Source organism: Salvelinus alpinus, chromosome 27 (assembly GCF_045679555.1).
Source record: "Salvelinus alpinus chromosome 27, SLU_Salpinus.1, whole genome shotgun sequence".
NCBI lineage: Eukaryota > Metazoa > Chordata > Actinopteri > Salmoniformes > Salmonidae > Salvelinus > Salvelinus alpinus.
The window spans coordinates 12,108,534-12,127,603 of NC_092112.1; the positions used below are offsets into that span (position 1 = coordinate 12,108,534).

At 42.8% G+C, this 19,070-nt stretch overlaps 1 protein-coding gene across 2 annotated transcripts in view; it reads right to left on the reverse strand.

The window, feature by feature from the left end:
- Positions 1 to 19,070, reverse strand: part of LOC139555968 (signal-induced proliferation-associated 1-like protein 1) — a 122,513-nt gene that overhangs the window by 90,206 nt on the left and 13,237 nt on the right. For both annotated transcript variants that reach the window (XM_071369391.1, XM_071369390.1), the window contains exons 6-9: positions 13,073 to 13,261; positions 11,302 to 11,476; positions 7,216 to 7,319; positions 1,772 to 1,929 (exon numbers count right to left, since the gene is read on the reverse strand). In XM_071369391.1, coding sequence (XP_071225492.1) covers positions 1,772 to 1,929; positions 7,216 to 7,319; positions 11,302 to 11,476; positions 13,073 to 13,261 — 626 coding nt within the window. The remainder of the gene's footprint in view (positions 1 to 1,771; positions 1,930 to 7,215; positions 7,320 to 11,301; positions 11,477 to 13,072; positions 13,262 to 19,070) is intronic.

Below are 19,070 nucleotides of genomic sequence, written 5' to 3' on the forward strand. Positions count from 1 at the left end.
AATGCAATGTGCATTATTGTCACATACACCGGATAGATGCAGTGTAATGTGTTGTTTTACAGGGTCAGCCATAGTAGTATGATAACTCCAGGCGCCCCTGAAGCTAATTAGGGTTAAGTGCCTTGCTCGAGGGCACATCAACACATTTTTCAATTTGACGGCTTGGGCGACACTGTACTGCAGCGGGTTGTGTGTGTGTGTGTGTGTGTGTGTGTGTGTGTGTGTGTGTGTGTGTGTACATGTGTGTGTGTGTGTGTGTGTGTGTGTGTGTGTGTGTGTGTGTGTGTGTGTGTGTGTGTGTGTGTGTGTGTGTGTGTTTCAGATTCATGTTTTAATGCCACGAGCAACAAGTACAGTGAAATGCCTTTCTTGCCAGCTCTAACCCCAACAATACAGTAAACAATATCCACGTAGCACTAAAAATAACAGAAGGTAGAACAGAAACAGAAATAAGTGTGTCTCCGTGTGTCTCCGTGTGTCTCCGTGCGTCTCCGCTCAGCGTGTCTCCGTGTGTCTCCGCTCAGTGTGTCTCTGTGTCTCTCTGCTAGCGTCTCTGTGTCTCCGCTCAGTGTGTCTCAGCGTGTCTCCGTGTGTCTCCGCTCAGTGTGTCTCCGTGTGTCTCTGTGTCTCTCTGCTAGCGTCTCTGTGTCTCCGTGTGTCTCTGCTAGCGTCTCAGTGTGTCTCCGCTCAGTGTGTCTCCGTGTGTCTCTGCTAGCGTCTCAGTGTGTCTCCGCTCAGTGTGTCTCCGTGTGTCTCTGCTAGCGTCTCAGTGTGTCTCCGTGTGTCTTTGCTAGCGTCTCCGTGTGTCTCCGTGTGTCTCTGCTAGCGTCTCAGTGTGTCTCCGTGTGTCTCTGCTAGCGTCTCAGTGTGTCTCCGTGTGTCTCTGCTAGCGTCTCAGTGTGTCTCTGCTAGCGTCTCCGTGTGTCTCTGCTAGCGTCTCAGTGTGTCTCCGTGTGTCTCTGCTAGCGTCTCAGTGTGTCTCCGTGTGTCTCTGCTAGCGTCTCAGTGTGTCTCCGTGTGTCTCCGTGTGTCTCCGTGTGTCTCTGCTAGCGTCTCAGTGTGTCTCCGTGTGTCTCCGTGTGTCTCCGCTCAGCGTGTCTCCGTGTGTCTCTGCTAGCGTCTCCGTGTGTCTCCGCGTGTCTCCGCGTGTCTCCGCGTGTCTCCGTGTGTCTCCGTGTGTCTCTGTGTCTCTCTGCTAGCGTCTCTGTGTCTCTCTGCTAGCGTCTCCGTGTGTCTCTGCTAGCGTCTCCGTGTGTCTCTGCTAGCGTCTCCGTGTCTCTCTGCTAGCGTCTCCGTGTGTCTCCGTGTGTCTCTGCTAGCGTCTCCGTGTGTCTCTGCTAGCGTCTCCGTGTGTCTCTGCTAGCGTCTCCGTGTGTCTCCGTGTGTCTCTGCTAGCGTCTCCGTGTGTCTCCGTGTGTCTCTGCTAGCGTCTCCGTGTGTCTCCGTGTGTCTCTGCTAGCGTCTCAGTGTGTCTCCGTGTGTCTCTGCTAGTGTCTCAGTGTGTCTCTGCTAGTGTCTCTGCTAGTGTCTCCGTGTGTCTCCGTGTGTCTCTGCTAGCGTCTCAGTGTGTCTCAGTGTGTCTCTGCTAGCGTCTCAGTGTGTCTCCGTGTGTCTCTGCTAGTGTCTCTGCTAGTGTCTCCGTGTGTCTCCGTGTGTCTCCGTGTGTCTCCGTGTGTCTCCGCTCAGCGTCTCAGTGTGTCTCCGCTCAGCGTCTCAGTGTGTCATGCGTGTGTCATGCGTGTGTCGTGCGTGCATTAGACGTTTCACTCACCTATAGGAGGTGTTGTCAGAGCAGGGTTGGTGTGCTCTCACCACTACAAACACGTGTTGAAAGTGTGACCGTATGTTCTTGGGGGTGAAGGGTTGAGCCCCCGGCTCCTGGAACACGATGGTCACTATGTCGTTCCCTATGTGACGCTTCCTCAGGAGCTGGGAAATGTAGAGAAATTGGTTAGGGAAAACAGCAAAGGAAAACTCTCAAGGTAAACATATGGACAACAAGATGGCCACTTTTAAAATATTATATTTAGGGATGTGACAATTGATTTCTTATTTTATTCTGCAAATAAATGGTAAGAAAAATGCATAAAATTTCATGTCATTCACAATGTAGCTGCACTGCTGCCAGCAACGGTTTGGGTCTTACGGTGCGTCCCTGTCACATGGTTAAGCATTGTTCCTGTACTACCATTACTGTACCTGTACTACCATTACTGTACAACCATTACTGTACCTGTACTACCATTACTGTACCTGTACTACCATTACTGTACTACCATTACTGTACTACCATTACTGTACCTGTACTACCATTACTGTACCTGTACTACCATTACTGTACAACCATTACTGTACCTGTACTACCATTACTGTACCTGTACTACCATTACTGTACTACCATTACTGTACTACCATTACTGTACCTGTACTACCATTACTGTACCTGTACTACCATTACTGTTCCTGTACTACTATTACTGTACCTGTACTACCATTACTGTACCTGTACTACCATTACTGTACAACCATTACTGTACCTGTACTACCATTACTGTACAACCATTACTGTACCTGTACTACCATTACTGTACTACCATTACTGTACCTGTACTACCATTACTGTACTACCATTACTTACTGTACTACCATTACTTACCATTACTGTACCTGTACTACCATTACTGTACTACCATTACTGTACCTGTACTACCATTACTGTATTACCTGTACTACCATTACTGTACCTGTACTACCATTACTGTACCTGTACAACCATTACTGTACTACCATTACTGTACCTGTACTACCATTACTGTACTACCATTACTGTACCTGTACTACCATTACTGTACTACCATTACTGTACCTGTACAACCATTACTGTACCTGTACAACCATTACTGTACCTGTACTACCATTACTGTACCTGTACTACCATTACTGTTCCTGTACTACTATTACTGTACCTGTACTACCATTACTGTACCTGTACTACCATTACTGTACAACCATTACTGTACCTGTACTACCATTACTGTACCTGTACTACCATTACTGTTCCTGTACTACTATTACTGTACTACCATTACTGTACCTGTACTACCATTACTGTACCTGTACTACCATTACTGTTCCTGTACTACTATTACTGTACCTGTACTACCATTACTGTACCTGTACTACCATTACTGTACCTGTACTACCATTACTGTACCTGTACTACCATTACTGTACTACCATTACTGTACTACCATTACTGTACCTGTACTACCATTACTGTACCTGTACTACCATTACTGTTCCTGTACTACCATTACTGTACCTGTACTACCATTACTGTACTACCATTACTGTTCCTGTACTACCATTACTGTACCTGTACTACCATTACTGTACAACCATTACTGTACCTGTACTACCATTACTGTACCTGTACTACCATTACTGTACTACCATTACTGTACTACCATTACTGTACCTGTACTACCATTACTGTACCTGTACTACCATTACTGTTCCTGTACTACTATTACTGTACCTGTACTACCATTACTGTACCTGTACTACCATTACTGTACAACCATTACTGTACCTGTACTACCATTACTGTACAACCATTACTGTACCTGTACTACCATTACTGTACTACCATTACTGTACCTGTACTACCATTACTGTACCTGTACTACCATTACTGTACTACCATTACCTGTACTACCATTACTGTACTACCTGTACTACCATTACTGTACTACCATTACTGTACCTGTACTACCATTACTGTACTACCATTACTGTACAACCATTACTGTACCTGTACTACCATTACTGTACCTGTACAACCATTACTGTACTACCAGTACTGTACCTGTACTGCCATTACTGTACTACCATTAGTGTACCTGTACTACCATTACTGTACTACCATTACTGTACCTGTACAACCATTACTGTACCTGTACAACCATTACTGTACCTGTACTACCATTACTGTACCTGTACTACCATTACTGTTCCTGTACTACTATTACTGTACCTGTACTACCATTACTGTACCTGTACTACCATTACTGTACAACCATTACTGTACCTGTACTACCATTACTGTACCTGTACTACCATTACTGTTCCTGTACTACTATTACTGTACTACCATTACTGTACCTGTACTACCATTACTGTACCTGTACTACCATTACTGTTCCTGTACTACTATTACTGTACCTGTACTACCATTACTGTACCTGTACTACCATTACTGTACAACCATTACTGTACCTGTACTACCATTACTGTACCTGTACTACCATTACTGTACTACCATTACTGTACTACCATTACTGTACCTGTACTACCATTACTGTACCTGTACTACCATTACTGTTCCTGTACTACTATTACTGTACCTGTACTACCATTACTGTACCTGTACTACCATTACTGTACAACCATTACTGTACCTGTACTACCATTACTGTACTACCATTACTGTACCTGTACTACCATTACTGTACTACCATTACTGTACAACCATTACTGTACCTGTACTACCATTACTGTACTACCATTACTGTACCTGTACTACCATTACTGTACTACCATTACTGTACAACCATTACTGTACCTGTACTACCATTACTGTACCTGTACAACCATTACTGTACTACCAGTACTGTACCTGTACTGCCATTACTGTACTACCATTAGTGTACCTGTACTACCATTACTGTACTACCATTACTGTACCTGTACAACCATTACTGTACCTGTACAACCATTACTGTACCTGTACTACCATTACTGTACATGTACAACCATTACTGTACTACCATTACTGTACCTGTACTACCATTACTGATTCTCAATTCCACTTCTGCATTTCCTTTTCATTTAACTTCTCAAAGTATTGCCATACAAGTCATCGCTGCTGTCTCTTGCCATTTTCCATCTGTTAACGACGTTTGCGCGTCGACTTCCGGTGTCGACCTCCATTTCTTAGTGTCAAGATTAAATTTGTCTAGGAATCGACTCCTAAGAGTCTGTATTTTTGGAACGGAGGAGACTGATCAGTTACAAGAACACAAACACTCGCTACTTGTATAGCGAGACAGCAGTAGATGGAGAGAGGGGAGGGGCACAGTATAGTAGGGCTGTCCCCAACAACATCAAACATCTTTGTCGACGGAAAATCATCTGTCAATTGATTGGCCGACATTTTTAAACGTGTATTTTTCCATATATGTTTTAATAAAATCAACTAAATGCATTGAGCTTGTCTGATGCTTAAAAGCTTACTGTTGGATGAAATGAGACAAAATGACTCAAGAGGGAGCCAGAGATCTAGATAAGCAGAAGAAAAACAGGGGGAAAAACGGAGCCCCAACCGTTCTCCTCCCGCTTCTGCTGGCTGTCACAGATCCTGCCATTACCCTCCTGAAGGTGCCGATAATAGGCTACACGAGTCAGCAACCTTTCCTATGTGGAATGCCAATTAATCTTACCATTTCTACCGATCTGCGTGCCAGATATGGTTTTCATATGCACAACTGTATCTAGCAAATTTCATGGCTTGTCATGTCTCGCAACTTCAGTAACAATTCAGGACCTATCATCAATGAATAGGCCATGATATTGAGATCACTTCGCTCTGACACGATCACACACATTATCTGCTCATGTCCATGGGTTCGCTTCACGCTGTTCACAGGCTGGGGCACCAAAACAGAGGTGAAGTATACAGTATAAATCGTAATAGCAGAGCAATGGTTTTTGAAACAGTTGAAATGTATAGGAGTTATCCTTCCTATTGAGTTTTTTATCTGAAATTGCATTAAAAGGCGGGTACTCTTGAAATTGACGCCGTAGCTTTAAGGGATTTTCAGAACACTAATTTATTCCAATGCAAAAAGCAAGCAGGAACTCAACTGCTCAGGGAATTTTTCAGTTACAATTATATATTTTTTAATGTATTGATTTGCATGATATTGTTGAAATGAAACATGGTTTGTTCTAAGGTGGGCCGAAAAGCATTATAGCTATTGTTTAGCTAACGTTCGCTGACGTTAGCATTCAGCTAACTGGCCAGTTAACTTAGCCTACTAATTTGCCAACTTTAGCTAACGTTAGCTATGTGAGCATGCAGAATGCAGACATTTTGTTTAGCTTGCTACCTAGCTCTATATAATATGACTGACACTGTATGATAATATTACTTTTGTATTCGTATGAGAGCGGTAAATGTTCATTTTCGCTATGCTGAAGTTACTTGATGAAGCAAGCATTGTTAGCTTGATGTTAGCATGTTAGCTGGCAGCTGTTCCACTTGGCTGTGTTATTGTCTTGTCTAAATTAATGAGTGTATGGATGAGAAAATAAACCATTTAAACGTCTGCACGTTTGTGAATTGTTGCATTAATTAAGAGTGTAATATGGTAGATACATGAAGAGTTGCTTGCATATAAATTAATAATTTGCTACAGTGACATTTATGGCACTTTTGAGCTGCGACGCAAGAACATTCCCCAAACCAAATGTCATTCCCGTTGCTAATGTGAATTGAGACGTTTATTTACATATTATGTAAATATACATTTTGTGCCGATACCTCTTATTCAATGCTCGTCAATGGGAATAAGCCCTCAGTTGTTTTGGAAATTGACCCAATTATGCGGTTTATTTTCTGCTACCTTTAAATTACACAACCTTCCCCAGATCTTCATAGCATATCATCTAGTTAGGAAAATTATATGTTTTGTGATAACTGCACTGTGATTAAAATTTTGTGGGGGGGAAAAAAATATGGTTTTCAATTCGTTTTTTCCCCCTAACATTAAAAGGAAAATCCCAACCAAAAACAATCATTTGGTATTTGTTTCATTAGTCCATTGGTGATATAGTCCCAGAATGCTTTGCATATCAGCAATCACGTTTACAAGATATATAATTTCCAAATACAGAAATACAGCCGGTATGATGCATTTTCCATCCTATGATGCAAAATCAAACCAGCTGTATTTCTGTAATTATATTTATTTCTGAGACATTTTAAAAGATGATAAGATCAAAAAGTCAGAAGCATTGTTTTAAAGGACTTGATCATTGAGTTTTCTACCTCTCCAGATAATTAATTTAAATCAACAATTTTGTTTAGTTTGTTCTAAAATAGTCTTTGGCCTGTATAAAATCTCAACGTTGGTCAATAATAACTCTCCATACCTGTTGTTTGTTGTTGGGTGTGTAGGGCAGCATGGTGGAGACATGAAACATCACCTCATAGTCCTTATAGGTGGTGTACAGCGAGTGGGTCCCTGTGGAGTCAGCTAGAGAGAAAACTAAGACGTTAGACAACACAAACAAGAAGCATTTCTATGGCTCTGTAAGAGTCCTTTCCACCCAGATATGGATCCTCTATCCTTGACTCTCTTCCCATTCGCTTGTTTCCCATAAAATACCCTCTCTCATTCTGTCTGGCCCCAGTCAGACGTTGATTAAATGTGTTATTGTTCCAACTGCCATCATCTCTCCGGGCCTGTATATAACAGCCTCATGTCTAGAGAAAGCCTGTGATTGTCTGTCTGATGCAGACCCTTACACAGCATGTTCTAGAGCTGGGTGATATGGAAGGAAAAAAATCGATATTGTGATAAATTGCCTGAATTGATGCGATAATCGATAAATAGAATGATAAGTTTATTACACCCCAAAAAATATATACACTGCTCAAAAAAATAAAGGGAACACTTAAACAACACAATGTAACTCCAAGTCAATCACACTTCTGTGAAATCAAACTGTCCACTTAGGAAGCAACACTGATTGACAATACATTTCACATGCTGTTGTGCAAATGGAATAGACAAAAGGTGGAAATTATAGGCAATTAGTAAGACACCCCCAAAAAAGGAATGGTTCTGCAGGTGGTGACCACACACCACTTCTCAGTTCCTATGCTTCCTGGCTGATGTTTTGGTCACTTTTGAATGCTGGCGGTGCTTTCACTCTAGTGGTAGCATGAGACGGAGTCTACAACCCACACAAGTGGCTCAGGTAGTGCAGTTCATCCAGGATGGCACATCAATGCGAGCTGTGGCAAAAAGGTTTGCTGTGTCTGTCAGCGTAGTGTCCAGAGCATGGAGGCGCTACCAGGAGACAGGCCAGTAAATCAGGAGACGTGGAGGAGGCCGTAGGAGGGCAACAACCCAGCAGCAGGACCGCTACCTCCGCCTTTGTGCAAGGAGGTGTACTGCCAGAGCCCTGCAAAATGACCTCCAGCAGGCCACAAATGTGCATGTGTCAGCATATGGTCTCACAATGGGTCTGAGGATCTCATCTCGGTACCTAATGGCAGTCAGGCTACCTCTGGCGAGCACATGGAGGGCTGTGCGGCCCCACAAAGAAATGCCACCCCACACCATGACTGACCCACCGCCAAACCGGTCATGCTGGAGGATGTTGCAGGCAGCAGAACGTTCTCCACGGCGTCTCCAGACTCTGTCACGTCTGTCACATGTGATCATGTGCTAGGTGTGAACCTGCTTTCATCTGTGAAGAGCACAGGGCGCCAGTGGCGAATTTGCCAATCTTGGTGTTCTCTGGCAAATGCCAAATGTCCTGCACGGTGTTGGGCTGTAAGCACAACCCCCACCTGTGGACGTCGGGCCCTCATACCACCCTCATGGAGTCTGTTTCTGACCGTTTGAGCAGACACATGCACATTTGTGGCCTGCTGGAGGTCATTTTGCAGGGCTCTGGCAGTGCACCTCCTTGCACAAAGGCGGAGGTAGCGGTCCTGCTGCTGGGTTGTTGCCCTCCTACGGCCTCCTCCACGTCTCCTGATGTACTGGCCTGTCTCCTGGTAGCGCCTCCATGCTCTGGACACTACGCTGACAGACACAGCAAACCTTTTTGCCACAGCTCGCATTGATGTGCCATCCTGGATGAACTGCACTACCTGAGCCACTTGTGTGGGTTGTAGACTCCGTCTCATGCTACCACTAGAGTGAGAGCACCGCCAGCATTAAAAAGTGACCAAAACATCAGCCAGGAAGCATAGGAACTGAGAAGTGGTCTGTGGTCACCACCTGCAGAATCACTCCTTTTTTGGGGGTGTCTTGCTAATTGCCTATAATTTCCACCTTTTGTCTATTCCATTTGCACAACAGCATGTGAAATGTATTGTCAATCAGTGTTGCTTCCTAAGTGGACAGTTTGATTTCACAGAAGTGTGATTGACTTGGAGTTACATTGTGTTGTTTAAGTGTTCCCTTTATTTTTTTGAGCAGTGTAGTTTAAACTGCCACTTGGCTTGGGCAGTATATCGTATATTTACCTTAAACCAAGGTATTTGGAAATAGCAACGGGATGGTTTTTCAATACCGTCAATATCGTTGTCACGTTCCTGACCTTATTTCCTTTGTTTAGTCTTTGTTTAGTTGGTCAGGACGTGAGCTGGGTGGGTTTATTCTACGTTTTGTGTCTCATTGGTTTAGGTGTGTCTGATTGGCCTGATATGGTTCTCAATCAGAGGCAGGTGTTTTACGTTGTCTCTGATTGGGAACCCTATTTAGGTAGGCTGTTCTCACTGTTTGTTTATGGGTGATTGTTCCTGTTCGTTGCGTTCTTTGTTTTATAGGTTCACATGTTCAGGACTGTTGTCACGTTCCTGACCTTATTTCCTTTGTTCAGTCTTGTTTAGTTGGTCAGGACGTGAGCTGGGTGGGCATTCTATGTTATGTGTTTCTATGTTTGGTTTAGGGTTGTCAACTAGCCTGATATGGTTCTCAATCAGGGGCAGGTGTTTTACGTTTCCTCTGATTGGGAACCATATTTAGGTAGGCTGTTCTCACTGTTTGTTTGTGGGTGATTGTTCCTGTTCATTGCGTTCTTCGTTGTCTGTATGTTCACATGTTCAGGTCTGTAGCGTCGTTAGTTTCCTTTTCTGTTTATTGTTTTGTTTGTGTTGTTAAGTGTTTCCAATAAATATGGAAACATACCACGCTGCGCTTTGGTCCTCCTCTCTTCCACCTAACGACGAGAGTCGTTACAATCGTTGAAACAATTTTTAAAGTTATTTAAATACATTTGAATATTTGTAGATACTTTTTAAGTAAATACCTGCAGTCAACATGTGCAATACGATCTTCCGGTCACCGGTCACATTATTTTAAATTATGAATCTACGGGTAAGTACAAGCACACAATGACCAGAGACCGGAGCCTTGTGAGTCACTCACTGTTATGCAGCACGCGCCAGGCGATATATCTATTATTTTAACTGTGTAAAATAACGCTAAATGTTCTGCAGTTGTCCATTTGGTTTGCTAATTTAGTAGCTAGTTATCTAGCTAAGTGGTTAGCTTCTTGCAATCAAGCCCTTTTTTGTAACAGCAGAGAACCCCCCTCCTGGATCAAGAGCCTTGCTCTCTAATATTTGTTTTGTGTTCGCAGCACACTGAGTAGCATTGTGAGTTACTTTATGAGCTGGGATGTCTGTCCTGAAAATAATTTGTCAGAGACTGTATAAATTGTTCACAATATGCCCATTAGCATTTAGCTAGCATTCGCTATAGGATTTTACATGTAGTTGTTAGCATTGCTAATCTTTGCATTAGAGGGCTCAGTGGGGTTGGAAAATAGCGCCTCTTGTGTTCAGTGCCGGTATTACCTAATATTCCGGGATGGCAAAAGGTCGGTATGAAGATATGAGTCTGGATACCCCCCCAAGTCTAACTTACTACTACTAGTGCGATGGTTGTAGCCATCAATTGCCCCATATTAGCAGACTTCTTTCATTACAAAGTATCTCTACTTGCACATTCATCTTCTGCACATCTTCCATTCCAGTCTTTAATTGCTATATTGTAATTACTTTGCCACCATGGCCTATTTATTGCCTTACCTCCCTTATCCTACCTCATTTGCACTCACTGTGTATAGACTTTTTCTACTGTATTATTGACTGTATGTTTTGTTTATTCCATGTGTAACTCTGTGTTGTTGTTTGTGTCGCACTGCTTTGCTTTATCTTGGTCAGGTCGCAGTTGTAAATGAGAACTTGTTCTCAACTAGCCTACCTGGTTAAATAAAGGTGAAATAAATTAAATTTAAAAAACTAACTTGACATTTCTCTAGAATAGGCTACCTATCGTAATGAACGATATCAGCAAAATGCCTGCCATAAGTGATCAGTATGGTCGGTGTGGATCATTTTTGGTATATCGTCCCAGCTCTAGCATGTTCCCCTCTTTATATAGAATGAAAGCAGTCAGTCCGTGTGAATGCCTGTACAGTGTAGTAACGTACTCTTAGTGTCCAGCTGCGCTCGGTACTTGGTAAATCCCTTCAGTCGGACCCTCTCCCCCAGCAGCTGTAGGAACTCCTCCAGAGCAGGACCCGCTGAATCATTATTATACATATCCTCTTCACTGCTCTGTCCCGCCGCACAGTACATCACCCCCACCTTCAACTGGAAACTCAACTAGAGACAGAGAGAGAGAGAGAGAAAGAGAGAGACAGAGAGAGGAGGGGTAGAGACAGAGACAGAGAGACAGAGAGAGAGTCAGAGAGAGACACAGAGAGAGAGACAGAGGGAGTGAGACAGAGAGAGAGAGAGAGAGAGAGAGAGAGAGAGAGACAGAGACAGATAGAGAGAGAGACAGGGAGAGAGAGAACAAAGTATATGACAGTCCCTCTGTCTGAAAAGTGTTAAAATGCTTCCTTTTCTCCTCCCCATCCCCGGAGCCACCACAGATCCAACAACCAGACAGATAAAAGCAAGCTTTCTCCCATCAACACCGAGAGTGGGGAGGGTGTCTGTGTGTACTATAGTGCTGTGTCCTTACACTCTGGTGTCTATGTGTACTGTAGTGATGTGTCCTTACACCCTGGTGTCTATGTGTACTGTAGTGATGTGTCCTTACCCCCTGGTGTCTATGTACTGTACCGCTGTGTCCTTACACTCTGGTGTCTATGTGTACTGTAGCTCTGTGTCCTTACACCCTGGTGTCTATGTACTGTACCGCTGTGTCCTTACACTCTGGTGTCTATGTACTGTACCGCTGTGTCCTTACACCCTGGTGTCTGTGTGTACTGTACCGCTGTGTCCTTACACCCTGGTGTCTGTGTGTACTGTAGTGATGTGTCCTTACACTCTGGTGTCTATGTGTACTGTAGTGATGTGTCCTTACCCCCTGGTGTCTATGTACTGTACCGCTGTGTCCTTACACCCTGGTGTCTGTGTGTACTGTAGTGATGTGTCCTTACACTCTGGTGTCTATGTGTACTGTAGTGATGTGTCCTTACACTCTGGTGTCTATGTGTACTGTAGTGATGTGTCCTTACACCCTGGTGTCTGTGTGTACTGTAGTGATGTGTCCTTACACTCTGGTGTCTATGTGTACTGTAGTGATGTGTCCTTACACTCTGGTGTCTATGTGTACTGTAGTGATGTGTCCTTACACCCTGGTGTCTATGTGTACTGTAGTGATGTGTCCTTACACTCTGGTGTCTATGTGTACTGTAGTGATGTGTCCTTACACCCTGGTGTCTGTGTGTACTGTACCGCTGTGTCCTTACACCCTGGTGTCTGTGTGTACTGTAGTGATGTGTCCTTACACTCTGGTGTCTATGTGTACTGTAGTGATGTGTCCTTACACTCTGGTGTCTATGTGTACTGTAGTGATGTGTCCTTACACCCTGGTGTCTGTGTGTACTGTAGTGATGTGTCCTTACACTCTGGTGTCTATGTGTACTGTAGTGATGTGTCCTTACACTCTGGTGTCTATGTGTACTGTAGTGATGTGTCCTTACACCCTGGTGTCTGTGTGTACTGTAGTGATGTGTCCTTACACCCTGGTGTCTATGTACTGTAGTGATGTGTCCTTACACCCTGGTGTCTGTGTGTACTGTAGTGATGTGTCCTTACACCCTGGTGTCTATGTACTGTAGTGATGTGTCCTTACACCCTGGTGTCTATGTACTGTAGTGATGTGTCCTTACACCCTGGTGTCTATGTACTGTAGTGTTGTGTCCTTACCCCCTGGTGTCTGTGTGTACTGTAGTGCTGTGTCCTTACCCCCTGTTCGTCCAGCTTCATCAGCTGCTCTGTGACTTTAGGTGTGTTGAGAGCCAGTCTGAGACAGTGGGCGTTCAGCTCTGGAACCAGGTAATCTAGCACCTCTTTGAGGGGTAGACCCCGCGCCAGGCCGTGCTTCGAGGTAGACGGAACTGCATCCTCCAGGATAGACCCACGCAGGGTGGTGAGCTAGAGGGAGGAAGAGGGGGAAAGGGGTATAGAAAGAGGAGGAGGAGGCGAGAAGAGAACAGAGAAGGAAAGAGAAGAGAGACAGATTCATTATTAGATCAGCCAGAGGATGATGGAGGACTGTTCAGACCAATACCTATCCAATCTCGCTCCCTGTTCCCTTTGAAGTGCACTACTTATGGAAAAAGGGTGCCGCTCCCTGTTCCCTTTGAAGTGCACTACTTATGGAAAAAGGGTGCCGCTCCCTGTTCCCTTTGAAGTGCACTACTTATGGAAAAAGGGTGCCGCTCCCTGTTCCCTTTGAAGTGCACTACTTATGGAAAAAGGGTGCCGCTTTCTACCAATGTCTTCCTCTCAACGCTTCACGGTCATCTGAGGTCAACAACAACGAGCGAATGAGAGAGAGACACCAGCGTGTGTGTGTGTGCGTGTGAGAAAGTGTGTGGCCTTGGCTTCTCCTCACTGTTCATTCGTTCACTTACAGTAGAGGCACTTAGGGCTAAAATGTACTTCCTGAGGGGAGAACACCTTCTAAGGCTAAAGAAAACTTCAGCGGGAGGACAGTATGAATAATAGAATGACAGAGACCTCGACTTTATATTTAACAGTAAACACACAGAGTCAAGTCCCCTGTGTGTGATTGTGTGTGTGTGTGTGTCACTGAGGAGGTACTGTACAGTGTCATTGGGTGTTGAAAGGCAGTGACATTTGCAGGATATTATGTTGTATAATAAAAATGTATTGTAGTGTACTGTAGCTTATAGTAGTTATTCTGACGTTCTGACTGAGACCTGTGGGTTAAATGAACTAACAGGGATGAACTTCAGCTGGTTGAGAGAACCCACACCAGCACTGGACTTAACCATTATCCTGTGACGCTGTCTCAACCCACACACACCTTCCAATAGCAGCGAGCGGAGTGTAGAAGAGAAGAGGGGTGGAGAGAATAGGAAAGGAGAAGAGGAGGCGGTATACAGGGAGCAGCTATTAGACCATTACTGTGTCTGTTTCTATGACTGTCACCTAACTGGGTACTATAGCTGTAACCACATATTACTGTAAACAGGTTCAATAGCTCTAACCACCTATTACTGTAAACAGATTCTATAGCTGTAACCACCCATTACTGTAAACAGATTCTATAGCTGTAACCACCTATTACTGTAAACAGATTCTATAGCTGTAACCACATATTACTGTAAACAGGTTCAATAGCTCTAACCACCTATTACTGTAAACAGGTACTATAGCTGTAACCACCTATTACTGTAAACAGATTCTATAGCTGTAACCACCTATTACTGTAAACAGGTTCAATAGCTGTAACCACCTATTACTGTAAACAGGTTCAATAGCTGTAACCACCTATTACTGTAAACAGATTCTATAGCTGTAACCACCTATTACGGTAAACAGATTCTATAGCTATAACCACCTATTACTGTAAACAGATTCTATAGCTGTAACCACCTATTACTGTAAACAGATTCTATAGCTGTAACCACCTATTACTGTAAACAGATTCTATAACTGTAACCACCTATTACTGTAAACCGGTTCTATAGCTGTAATAACCTATTACTGTAAACCGGTTCTATAACTGTAACCACCTATTACTGTAAACCGGTTCTATAGCTGTAACCACCTATTACTGTAAACCGGTTCTATAGCTGTAACCACCTATTACTGTAAACCGGTTCTATAGCTGTAACCACCTACTCCTGTAAACCGGTTCTATAACTGTAACCACCTACTCCTGTAAACAGGTTCTATAGCTGTAACCACCTACTCCTGTAAACAGGTTCTATAGCTGTAACCACCTACTCCTGTAAACAGGTTCTATAGCTGTAACCACCTATTACTGTAAACCGGTTCTATAGCTGTAACACCTATTACTGTAAACCGGTTCTATAACTGTAACCACCTATTACTGTAAACCGGTTCTATAGCTGTAACCACCTATTACTGTAAACCGGTTCTATAGCTGTAACCACCTATTACTGTAAACCGGTTCTATATCTGTAACCACCTACTCCTGTAAACAGGTTCTATAGCTGTAACCACCTACTCCTGTAAACAGGTTCTATAGCTGTAACCAGCTACTCCTGTAAACAGGTTCTATAGCTGTAACCACCTATTACTGTAAACCGGTTCTATAGCTGTAACACCTATTACTGTAAACCGGTTCTATAGCTGTAACCACCTTATGCTTCGTAAACAACAGGTGTAGACTGAAACGCTTACGCTTCGTAAACAACAGGTGTAGACTGAAACGCTTCGTTTCAAAAAGTAACAACCTTGAATAATAAATACACAATGAGTGACGTTAACTTTACTATTTACAAGGGGTAACCGTACCACATCGATGTAAAGAGATACGAGGTAATTGAGGCAGATCCAGTGCCTTCAGGAAGTATTCATACCCCTTGACTTATTGCACATTTTGTTGTGTTACAGCCTGAATTCAAAATGGATTAAAAATATTTTTCTCACCCATTTACACCCAATAACCCATAATGACAAAGTGAAAACATGTTTTTAGAAATGTTTGGAAAATTCATTGAAAAATAAATACAGAAATAGCTCATTTACATAATTACTCAACCCTCTGAGTCAATTCATGTTAGTATCACCTTTTGGCATCGATTACAGCTGTAAATCATTCTGGGAGCTCTAAGAGCTTTGCACACCTGGATTGTACAATATTTGCACATTATTCTTCTTAAAATTCTTCAAGCTCTGCCAAGTTGGTGGTTGTTCATTGCTAGACAGCCATTTTGAAGTCTTGGCATGAATTTGCAAACCGATTCAAGTCAAAACTGTACCTAGGCTACTCAAGAACATTCACTGTCTTCTTGGTAACATGCACTGTCTCCAGTGTATATTTGGCCTTTCGTTGTAGGTTATTGTCCTGCTGAAAAGGTGAATTTGTCTGATGGAAGGCAGACTGAACATGGATTTCCTCAAGGATTTGGCCTGTGCTTAGCTCTATTCCATTTATTTTTATTTAAAAAACTCCCCAGTCCTTGCCGATGACAAGCATACCCATAACATGATGCAGCCACCACCATGCTTGAAAACATGAAGAGTGGTATGCTTTGTATTCAGGACAAAGTTAATTTCTTTGCCACATTATTTTGCAGTTTTACTTTAGTGCCTTATTGCAAACAGGATAGATGTTTTGGAATATTTTTATTCTGTACAAGTTTCCTTCTTTTCACTCTGTCAAATTAGGTTAGTATTGTGGAGTAATTATAATGTTGTTGATCCATCCTCAGTTTTCTCCTATCACAGCTATTAAACTCTAACCTTTTTGTAGTCACCAGGTAGCATTGTCCTGGCATCTGCCAAACCCAGATTAGTCCGTCGGACTGCAAGATGGTGAAGCGTGATTCAACACTCCAGAGAATGCATTTCCACTGCTCCAGAGTCCAATGGCGGTGAGCTTTACACCACTCCGGACTAGGGCTGTGGCAGTCACAAAATGTTATCTGGTGATTGTCAAGCAAATAACTACCGGTCTCTTGGTACTGTAATTGACCGTTAATTAACATACAGATATTTAGCATCTCTTGAATTCCACTGATGCAGACCTTTGGAACATCTACATGTTAAAAAGTCTAATAAATCCATGTAATATAGCCTAGACCGCCACAATAAATCCATTATTTATTTTAGGCAGGTCTAAAGAAACATGATATGAAGAAAATGTAGTCTATTTCTGAAGAACATACTCTTGAGTTGTCAAATATAATAATAATTCTCCCAGAGTGCTGTGTGCTCCGAAGCACCTCTCACACGTATGGCTCTCCATCACGTGATCAGGTCTTTCTCACAGGCATACAAGTGAAGACAGACACATCGGGGTAGTCACTGCGCGCATCCTTATCCAATTCTGAGGTGAATATATTGAGGATATTGATGAACTGTCCCACATTAACTTTTCGTAGGCCAGCAAGAGGAGTAGGCCTTACGAACAGCAAAAGCACTAGCCTATGTCAATCTACTATCCTCCATAGCACAAAAGTTGACCAATTCTATTCTGTGTGAGAAATAAAATATTCCAAACATAGTCTGGGACAGATTTATACAACCACTAGCATCAAAAAAACGTGTTTACGCAATAAGGCTTACGCAACAGATTAGAACATTTAGCTTAAAATGTTGGTAAACTATTAGGCTATTTCTTAACATTATTAGCGCAGCAATGCGCACACGGCAGTAGGCTATAAACGCGACTGTTCCATTAGCGGGAAAACACCATTAACAAAAGTGACCACAAATGAATGCAATTACGCACGTAATGGTTTTATTATAAAAAGGTGCATTTTTATGGTGAAAATTATCTTCCCCAAACTTGAAACTCACACACTGCTTATATATGCCAGTTAGGCTCTACACCCCTTGTAAAGCAGATTAATGTGCTTCATTTTAAGAAGTTATTTGGCCACTTTAGTTGTGATACTAATCTTATCAAAACATATATGCCTATGGGCTAGGTTACATGAGGTGGGCGACTATGATTAGATAAAGTCGCAAAAAAAAAGGCATTGTTTCTTACACTGGGCATCACTCACAAGTGATAGGCTAATATTGTCACCAATCAGACTTAATCCTGTCTTTACATATACTAAATATTATACAGTACCAGTCAGAAGTTTGGACACACCTATTCATTCAGGGGTTTATATTTATTTTGACTATTTTCTACATTGTAGTATAATAGTGAAGACATCAAACTATGAAATAACACATATGGAATCATGTAGTAACCCCCAAAAAGTGTTAAACAAATCAAAATATATTTTGAGAGTCTTCAAAGTAGCTACCCTTTGCCTTGACAGCTTTGCACACTCTTGGCATTCTCTCAACCAGCTTCATGAGGTAGTCACCTGGAATGGAATTCAATTAACAGGTGTACCTTGTTAAAAGTTCATTTGTGGGATTGCATTCCTTCTTAAAGTGTTTGAGCCAATCCATCAGTTGTGTTGTGACAAGGTAGGGGTGGTATACAGAAGATAGCCGTATTTGGTAAAAGACCAAGTCCATATTATGACAAGAACAGCTCAAATAAGCAAAGAGAAATGACAGTCCATCATTACTTGAAGACATGAAGGTCAGTCAATGGAGGAACATTTCAAAAACTTTTAAAGTTTCTTCAAGTGCAGTCGCAAAAACCATAAAGCGCTGTGATGAAACTGGCTCTCATGAGGACCGCCACAGGAGTTACCTCTGCTGCAGAGTATAAGTTCATTAGAGTTAACTGCACCTCAGATTGCAGCCCAAATAAATGCGTCACAGAGTTCAAGTAACAGACATCTCAACATCAACTGTTCAGAGGAGACTGCAGGAATCAGGCTTACATGGATGAATTGCTGCAAAGAAACCACTACTAAAGGACACCAATAATAAGAAGAGACTTGCTTGGGCCAAGAAACATGAGCAATGGACATTAGACTGGTGGAAATCTGTCCTTTGGTCTGATGAGATTTTTGGGAGATTTTTGGTTCCACCCGCCGTGTCTTTGTCAGACGCAGAGTAGGTGAACGGATGATCTCCGCATGTGTGGTTCCCACCATGAAGCATGGAGGAGGAGGTGTTATGGTGTGGTTTTTCATTTGCTGGCATCCACAATAACCCGACCTCAACCCAATTGAGATGATTTGGGATGAGTTGGACTGCAGAGTGAAGGAAAAGCAGCCAACAAGTGCTCAGCATATGTGGGAACTCCTTCAAGACTGTTGGAAAGGCATTCCTCATGAAGCTGGTTGAGAAAATGCCAAGAGTGTGAAAAGTTGTCATCAAGGCA